Genomic DNA, 10,201 nt, shown 5'->3' with positions numbered 1-10,201 from the left:
GTGGGTATATGTGGAGACATGGTTAGCAAGCAAAGGTCATGTTCCCATGTCTGAGCTTAATTAAGCACAGATTCTGTGAAAGTGAGAAAAAACACCAGTTGTGTACAGTTGCCAGAAGTGGAAAAACCCTGGAAGTTAACCAATAGAGATAGAAGACCAGCCGGCCTGTAGCTAAAAATTGTCTGTGAACTAGGAGCAGAGACCTTGAGGGGAGGATGTGTATATGAGCAGGGGAAAATCACCAAAATGCACCTGGAATGTACCCAATGCTGTATATGCCAACCAATCACTACGGGAAGCTGTGTGTACGTGGCAGTTTGACACTATATATACCCATTATTTGAGCACAATAAACGGATCACTTTTATCAATCATATTGATTGTGCATGTGTTCCCTCCGTGCGCGACGACAGGTATATCAGATCCCCTACCATGCACCAGCCTCTGGGAAAATCGAACGGTATAATGGGCTGTTAAAAACTACACTGAGAGCAATGGGTGGGGGAACTTTCAAGCGTTGGGATACACACTTACCAAAGGCCACCTGGTTGGTCAACACCAGAGGATCTGCCAACAGGGCTGGCCCAGCCCAGTCAGAACTTTTACATATTGTAGAGGGGGACAAAGTTCCTGTGGTGCACATGAAGAATTTGCTGGGGAAGACAGTCTGGGTTATTCCTGCTTCAGGTAAAGGCAAACCCACTCGTGGGATTGCTTTTGCTCAGGGACCTGGATATATTTGGTGAGTAATGCAGGAAGATGGGGAAGTCAGATGTATATCTCAAGGGGGTTTGATTTTAGGGGAAAACAGACAATGAACTCAATTGTATGCTGTTGCCTGCTATAGCCCATCAACTAGAAGTCTGCAGGGCACCAGCGACTGGCCCTGACTTCCCTCCGATCATCATCCCAACAGAGAATGAACTCTGATAGAACCGGACGAGTTCTACAGTAAAGGAATGATCAGCATCAGCAGGCAACAGTCCAACACTGCACACAGCCTCTCCTGCCCTGAAAGACTGTTACAAGATATGGAGCCCAAAATCATGGACCAAATGGACTCAGCAGCTGTATAGGAATTGGTCCATGCACTAAGATAACCGTGCACTGAGATGAGAGTGAGGGTATATGGAAAATGTGGGATCTGAGCATGACGTGAATGGAATGAAATAAGGGGTGGATACTGTCCTGGGTTCAGCAGTAGCAGTCGCTTTTTCTCCTTCTTAGTAGCTGGTGCAGCGCTATGGTTTTGACTTTCGGTCAGTTTTTCTCCTTCTTAGTAGCTGGTGCAGCGCTGTGGTTTTGACTTTCGGCCTGGGAATAATACTGATAAAGCCGATGTTTTCAGTTACTGGTCAGAATGTTTACACTGACCAAGGACTTTGTGAGTCTCATGCTCTGCCAGGGAGGAGGAGAAGCCAGGAGGAAGCAGAGACAGGACGCCTGACCCAAACTAGCCAAAGAGGTATTCCATACCACAGCACGTCACGCCTGGGGATGTAACTGGGAGTTATCAGGAAGGGCACGTCCTCTTCTCTGTCAGTCTCATTTCCGGTGGGTGGTATCTTATTCTCTTCCCTTGTTATTTCTCTTATCATTATTATTATTGGTGGTAGCAGCAGTGTTTTGTGTTATACCTTAGTTACTGGACTGTTTTTATCTCAACCCGGGGGAGTTACATTCTTTCGATTCTCCTCCCCATCCCTCTGTGGGGGTGGGGAGTAGAAACTGCGTGGCTGACTTGACGACTGGCTTAAACCACGACACATAAAAATGGCAAACATCATGAAGTTATGCCTAAGTGTTTGTTAAAAGAGCACATTCTGCAAGGTTTTATTTTGTTTGCTACCAAAATTTTAAGTTAGCAGAAAAAAATATTTCTATGTCAATTTATAATCAGAACAGTTTTAGTTTCACAGTATTTAAATAATTTTAAGATTTCTTGAGCCACTAGAACTGAGGCTTCTAAAAAGAAAAGGCATGAATATTTAAAAATGGGGCTAGAAGAAAAATATTTAGAAAAATTGTCCTGGGTTCAGCAGTAGCAGTCATTTTTCCTCCTTCTTAGTAGCTGTTGCAGCACTGTGTTTTTGACTTTCAGCCTGGGAACAAAGCTGATAACACCGATGTTTAGACTGACCAAGGACTTTGTGAGTCTCATGCTCTGCCAGGGAGGAGGAGAAGCTGGGAGGAAGCAGGAACAGGACACCTGACCCAAACTAGCCAAAGAGGTATTCCATACCACAGCACATCATGCCCAGGATGGAGAACTGAGAGTTCCCGGAAGGGCTGGATCACAGCGGGGTGGGGGCGAGGTACCGGTTGGTGAGCGGTTGTATTCTCTTCCTTGTTATTTCCTTTATCATTATTATTATTGGTGGTAGCAGTAGTGGTTTGTGTTATACCTTAGTTATTAAACTGTTCTTATCTCAACCCGTGGGAGTTGCATTCTTTTGATTCTCCTCCCCATCCTTCCAGAAGCGGAGGGAAGAAAGGTGTGGGGGGGAAGTGGACTTTGTGGTTCTGATTTACAGCCTGGGCTTAAACCACGACAGTTCTTTTTGGCGCCCAACATGGGGCACGAAGGGTTGAGATAACGACAGATCTGACCGAGGCACAATGCTGATTTATGGGCTCTCAAAGTTGTTCTTTTTGATATCACAGTTTCTGTATGTCGTTGCTTACTTAGAGCCCGTATTTGCTGTGTTAGTGTCTTTTAAGTGTGGGCCTTGGGCTAAGGTTCTTGTTTCACTGTACTTCATGGTAATGGCTTGTAATATGGGCGGGCTCCGGCAGCAGGGTGGGATGAACGTGGCTGTGGACTTGTACCTGGCTCTCCCGCTGCTTTTCACCGTCCTGGCCCTCGTCCTCGCCTCCGTCTTCGTGAGGCTGCGGGGATCTGAGAGGGAGCGGCCCCGGGAGCCGGCGGCGGCCGAAGCTGCCCAGGAGAGCGGCCCCGGGGACCAAGCGGCGGTGGGAGCAGGGCCGGAGGGCGGGAAGGAGGCGGCTGCTGGTGGAAGAAGTGGGGGCGGTCGAGGAGGGGAAGGAGGCAGCTGCCGAGCAGCGGGAGGAGGCGGCGGAGGAGCCGAGCCCCGCGGCCGAGCCCAGCCCCGTGGCGGCCGAGAGCATCCCCCAGCAGCCCACCGAGCCCCGTGAGCCTGAGCCGCAGGAGGATGCAGGAGACCACGCAGCGCTTTCCAGCAAGGCAGAGGAGGAAGATCTGGACTCAGAAGAAGAGAAGCTGGTGGTGAGAGAGCCGGCAAGCATAGCAGCACCATTTGAGAGTTCTGAAGGTTTTGAATGCCCTTTGGGTACCCTTGGGACTTGCCTGCTGATTGTGATGGGGATCACCATGTTGGCACACACACAGAGTGTGTTTCACCCACGGCCATTTTGTCTGATCCCGAGAGTTAAGCAGAGTCAGGTTTGGGTCTTGTCTGGGTTTAGACAATACAGGGGGACCGAGAGGTTTTCCCCAAGGCTGGACAGTCATGAGTGTCACGGTGTGTGGGACAGTATGGGCGAGTATCTAAACCACTGGGCCCCTCCAGTGCTTTGGAAGCGTCGGAGATGGAAGGCAGCTGTGTGGAGTCCCCGACGACAAGTTGCAGAGACTGCTGCAGGGGAGGATGAATTATTTTGAGCCTGATGGGCCCATGACACTTCAGGCCATCAGGGCAGAGATGCAACATAGAGATGGACTCATGATCGAGGGGTGGACTTTGCAATGGGCCTCTCCTGCCCTGAAAGACTGTTACAAGAGATGGAGCCCACCATCATGGACCGAATGGACTCAGCAGCTTTATAGGGATTGGTCCGTGCACTAAGATAAGAGTGCACTGAGATGAAAGTGATGGTATATTGAAAATGTGGGATCTGAGCATGACGTGAATGGTATGGAATAAGGGGTGGATACTGTCCTGGGTTCAGCAGTAGCAGTCATTTTTCCACCTTCTTAGTAGCTGCTGCAGCACTGTGTTTTTGACTTTCAGCCTGGGAACAAAGCTGATAACACCGATGTTTAGACTGACCAAGGACTTTGTGAGTCTCATGCTCTGCCAGGGAGGAGGAGAAGCTGGGAGGAAGCAGGGACAGGACACCTGACCCAAACTAGCCAAAGAGGTATTCCATACCACAGCACATCATGCCCAGGATGGAGAACTGAGAGTTCCCAGAAGGGCTAGATCACGGCAGGGTGGGGGTGAGGTACCGGTTGGTGAGCGGTTGTATTCTCTTCCTTGTTATTTCCTTTATCATTATTACTATTAGCGGTAGGAATAGTGGTTTGTGTTATACCTTAGTTATTAAACTGTTCTTATCTCAACCCGTGGGAGTTGCATTCTTTTGATTCTCCTCCCCATCCCTCCAGAAGCGGAGGGAAGAAAGGTGTGGGAGGGAAGTGGACTTTGTGGTTCTGATTTATGGCCTGGGCTTAAACCACGACAGCAAGTTATTCCACAGAGACCTTGACATAATTCTGTTACTTTAGTAGATTATAAGAAACTATTTCACTCAAAGCATAAAGAGATCCAAAATAAAATTAATAGTATAGAATTTTACTATGTATAAAAATAATTAAATTCAAAATCCACATGCCTTGTAAACTGAAAAAACAGGACTATTCGATAAATAAATATTTATTTCATTCTCTTTGACATAGTATGTAAGTAGTATGAAAAATATCCAAAATGTTCTCCCCTCAATACATCAAATTTAGGCTTCACTAGAGAGACAAAAATACACCCAGTCCCAACTTTAAAGCAAGCCTATAAGTAAAGCCTGCAGTCTTGCATCCCACTCATTTCAAGGCAGTGAATCTAAACACACATTTATGTTCTTCTACACAGTATACCTGCTGGACTGGGAACATAGAAACAACTTTAGGTCATAGAGCCCTCAGGAAATTTTTTAATTTTTCAATAGTGCTCTAAAGAATGATAAGACGACATAAACACTTTTGATTTGTAAAAATATTTCTCACATAAATGCACATTCATCTGCCATAATGTCTTAGCACAACATGAATAATTGGTACTTCAGCCACATTCTGCTTCTTTTTCTCTTAGGTTAGTCACTGCAGTAGTCATATAATCCGGCAGCCAAAAGAGCTTTTACTGACATATGTATTTATATACTTTATATCCATTTTCTTGTTAGCTCCACATGCAGAAGGTACTAGATACTGCTGAATTTAAACAAAAATGCTGAAAATATAATGAGTAGATAATAGCTTAAAATGAAATATTTTAAATGTTTAGCTAAATATAGTTAGTTTGCAAACTAACTTTAAAAAAATAAAAAAGCTTTAAAAAAATACATTCGCTAAAAAGATTTGATAAAAACAATTTTAAAAGGCCTTCTAACATGTCTCGGGTATCCAGCAATGTTCATGTGAAGACTGGCGTGTTAATTCACAGCATATTTTTTCAAATAACCAATTTACCATATTATCATGAACACCTCCATCAGGTACATGCTGAACCTGGATGTTTGAGCGTATCTCTGAAATTTATTTCATAGATGTTCTACAACACAGAAAATTGCTGAAGACACAATCTAAATTATTCAATAAAAAGCCCTCAAACCTCTGTTATTAATAAAAGAGAAACTCAACCTTAACTTAGTAGAGGAAATATTCTTATTTCCTCATATTCATTGTGTGGGGTCCATCATTTTAAAGCAAAGAACCAAAATTATTTATATCCTTAATAAATGTCATAGACTAGATTAAGTTGAAGTGGACATCTGCAGGTCCTCTGGGCCAGCCTGCCACTCAAAGAAATGTCCAAATAGGTTAGGTTATTCAGGGCCCTCTCTGGCAAATCTTTCAGAATGTCCAAAAATGAGGTTTCACAAACTCTATAGGCAAGTTTGTCTAGTGTTTAACCATGCAAATTGTGAAAATTTCCTTAACGTTGTTGGAGTTATAGAGAAAAATGTAGTAAATTGCAAACTCAGAGCTTTGTATTTCATAAGGCATCTATGAAAACTACACTATATCTTTTCCTAAATTTAAAAATTGTAATTCAAAATAGATTATAAATATGGTAAAATGTAGTTTTTTCAGAATTTTAAAATATTTATGTCAATAATTCAGATATGAAACCTCACAGTCTTTCTTCATAGATTTCAGAAACAATGTAAGTACAAAATTAGCAATGTTAAACACTTACCCTCTGAATAATACAAGGTCTTCACCCCTACATGTGTCACTGCAGTATCTTTCATTGTCACTGACTTCAGCTTCATGAATTCCTTTCAATTTCATCTTTGCAACCTTGTTCGATTTTAACCTTTTTTCCCCCTAAAATGTTCCTGTATTTACCAACATTAAAATAGATTAAACAGACACATATAATTTACTGTATTAGAGAAAAGTAAATTAAGAGTTTTAGATTACTGTAACATATATTTGTGTCACAGCTTTGGTGAGAGGTCAATAATCTTTAAACAGTCAACAAAATGACTGTAAAGCTGCTCAATTTTAAAACTCCAGTAATTCTGCTGATGTGAAACCAAAGTCCAGCTAGTGGTTTCACAAAGTCAGTAGTTTCCAGAAATCAGCTCCCTTTTCTCTTTAAAAGGTCCAGCAACGACTGCTTCTTTTTTAATTTTCCACTTTGTGTTTTGGTTGAAATGATGATGATATAAATAAGTCTTTTTTTCTTAAATATTGTTGCTATTATCCTTAGGAGGATATGCTTTCAGAAACTATAAAATCCACTTCCTAGACACTCTCAGGTGAATCTGCAACTGTAAGGAACTTTTACCATAACCAACAATCTGCCTGAAGCTAAACCTCCTCATCAGTATAATGCAATAACACAGACGAATGTAAAGGGGCCCTGGACAACATATTGTGTGGATTAAAAAAAAAAAAAAAAAAAAAAAGAGGGAAAAAGAAAAATATACTTTTCAGCTTTCACATTCTGTCCCTGCATAAGTCATTTGAGCTGTTTGCATATTCTCATCTCCTGAGCAATTATATTCACACTTAACCAGAGCACCTGAATTTGCAGCTGCTTAATGTTTTGTCAAGAGCTGTTACAGATTTTCAATGATACTCAAAAATGTATCTTATTTACCCTTAAGAGAAATAGAGAAATACATATTCAAGATATGTTTCTAAGTTTCTTTCGCTCTTCACAGAATCAAGTACAAAGAAAATTTACAGTTTTCCTGTAGCAAAAAGATGACAGCTTAGAATTTTTTCAAACTTTTCAAATCTACAGTAGAATTTCAGGATGTCTTACACTACCTGCTTAACACTGCATATAGTGCCATAATGTTACAAAAAACAGGACAATAAGAAACAAATAAAACTCTTCTCAAAAATATTAACTTCTGCTACAGGTGTTATGAGGAGTAGTCCTAATGTCTGGGCTACAGTATGCACAGTTCCTTAAATACCTACAAATGAACTAACTGGTGACTCAAGGAAACCATAGAAGTGGTGACTAATAGAATTCTTATTTATCCCAAGAAGTTTTGACATGTCTTTCACTATCTGGACCCTAAGTGCTTCTGAAAATATCTGCTAAATACACATGTCCTCAAACACTTTGAAAATTCACTCTTCTCTGTTAACATCAAGACTGTTCAAAAAAAAAAAAAAAAAAAAAAAAAACAACCAACCAAACAAACAAACAAAAAACCACCAAAAAAACCCCATTGAAAACCACATTGTGATTTTTTTGTTTTTTAAAAATATATAGATTTTAATTAGAATTCTGAAGTCTTTATATACATCCACAAATCCATAAGTAAGAAGAATGCAATGTGTTTTTAACATGTGATGGAAAAGGTATGGGTTTCATCTAGCAGCAAAATAGTATCACTTCCTCTGGCTCAATTAATAACTTAAGACCCTGATTTCCACCAACATAAACCAATATCAGCTAGACAGCTATGGATCATGAAACACTATCTATAACAATGAGTAAAACAAAACAATAAGTTAGCATCTTTACATATTCTAGATCAAAAAGTAGATTTTAGACAGAATTTGGAAATTTGAAGCATTTTACACACAGGCCCTGAAATTTTCAAATAAGTGACACTGAGTTATAATACTTTCAGTGAGTAATTCTGTTTGCATAATAAATTTGTCCAACTACCAGCTGTCGGGATAATGTGAAAATTAAACAAAAAAGATCATGATAACAAATTTTAGGTAATAAATCCCCAAAATGCAACTGGTGTCCTATCTGTCTACCCTGGGTTTACACAAAAATAGTTACAACCACATTCTTTAGTTATGGCTACTGTTGATTGTTGACGGAATGCATAAATAAATCTTGAACAGAAGAATATTAGTTTAAATACTCGAAGAAAAGATTGCATTGCAATTTGAATACTTTAAATGTAAAAATATTTCTTTGGAATTGGATATTTTTGACTCTCGAAAGGTCATTCCCTTTCACAAAGGGAATTATTTTCCATTTATTTATAGTACAATCCTATAAAAATGTGCTACATTTGTAAATTTTCATGGAAGGGCAGTGTAGAGTTAAGGTGCACACAGACTCTTGCACTCAGTTTCCATAAATATTTGGTTGCTGTTCATATGACATATAAAACTCCTTAAAGGTAATGTTCCATACATAAGTTCCCTGTACCATACATTACCTTAAGGTAATGTTCCATTCAGCTTTGGTGAGGTAGGTGTTTTAAAATTGTAACCATTAGAAGTATTTACTGAACATAGTATTTTATAATTCTTTTTGGCACCAAATCATTTATCCACTGACTCAGCAAGGGATGCTGAATGCATTTTATATCCATTAATGCTGTGTGAATGTCAATTTAACACCATTTTCAATAAAAAACAGTTTGGGAAAGGATTATTATTCAAAAGGCTACTTTAATTAAGAACATTTCTTTGCAGTTCAGTGCAAGAGTTCAAAACTTTTCCATTTCTTACTTGCAGATTGTACTTTTATGGAACAGACTTCTATTAGTTTTCCATATTAAAAATTTAAATAGCAATATTTTCCCCAATGGCCTTCGTAATTAGAACTATCTGGCTAGAGCATCATTTTACATTGAGAGTTTACTTTCAAAAGTATTACCTCAATATAAGGATTAAATTATTATCATTATAGAATCATAGAATCATAGAATAGTTAGGGTTGGAAAGGACCTTAAGATCATCTAGTTCCAACCCCCCTGCCATGGGCAGGGACATCTCACACTAAACCATGTCACCCAAGGCCTCATCCAACCTGGCCTTGAACACCGCCAAGGATGGAGCATTCACAACCTCCCTGGGCAACCCATTCCAGTGCCTCACCACCCTCTCAGTAAAGAATTTCTTCCTTATATCCAATTTAAACTTCCCCTGTTTAAGTTTTAACCCGTTACCCCTTGTCCTGTCACTACAGCCCCTGATGAATAGTCCATCCCCAGTATCCTTGTAGGCCCCCTTCAGATACTGGGAGGCTGCTATGAGGTCTCCACGCAGCCTTCTCTTCTCCAGGCTGAACAGCCACAACTTTCTCAGCCTATCTTCATACGAAAGGTGCTCCAGCCCCCTGATCATCCTTGTGGCCCTCCTCTGGACTTGTTCCAACAGTTCCATATCCTTTTTATGTTGAGGACACCAGAACTGCACACAATACTCCAAGTGAGGTCTCACGAGAGCAGAGTAGAGGGGCAGGATCAGCTCCTTCAACCTGCTGGTCATGCTCCTCTTGATGCAGCCCAGGATACGGTTGGCTTTCTGGGCTGCGAGCGCACACTGCCAGCTCATGTTCATTTTTTCATCGACCAACACCCCCAAGTCCTTCTCTGCAGGGCTGCTCTGAATCTCTTCTTTCCCCAACCTGTAGCTGTGCCTGGGATTGCTCCAACACAGATGTAGGACCTTGCACTTGACATGGTTAAACTTTATCAGGTTGGCATCAGCCCACCTCACAAGCGTGTCAAGGTCCCTCTGGATGGCATTCCTTCCCTCTGACGTATCAACTGAACCACACAGCTTGGTGTCATCGGCAAACTTGCTGAGGGCACACTCAATCCCACTGTCCATGTCACCGACAAAGATGTTGAACAAGACCAGTCCCAAAACCAATCCCTGAGGGACACCACTCGTTACTGGTCTCCAGCTGGACATCGAGCCATTGACCACAACTCTTTGTGTGCGGCCATCCAGCCAGTTCTTTATCCACTAAGTGGTCCACCCATAAAATTGATGTCTCCA

General features: G+C 41.3%; 1 protein-coding gene across 1 annotated transcript in view; it reads left to right on the top strand.

Moving 5' to 3' along the window:
- Positions 1-2,805: 2,805 nt before the first annotated feature.
- LOC308232239 (uncharacterized protein) overlaps positions 2,806-10,201 on the top strand; it is a gene marked incomplete at both ends in the record, with an annotated part of 62,505 nt that continues 55,109 nt past the window's right edge. Inside the window, 2 exon segments of the mRNA XM_080638313.1 lie at positions 2,806-3,002; positions 3,004-3,311. Of these exon segments, the coding sequence (XP_080494439.1) occupies positions 2,806-3,002; positions 3,004-3,311 (505 nt within the window).

Source organism: Psittacula echo, assembly GCF_963264785.1.
Source record: "Psittacula echo genome assembly, chromosome: Z".
NCBI lineage: Eukaryota > Metazoa > Chordata > Aves > Psittaciformes > Psittacidae > Psittacula > Psittacula echo.
The sequence above is the reverse complement of the archived record's forward strand: the minus strand, read 5'-3'. Positions and strand labels throughout refer to the sequence as shown.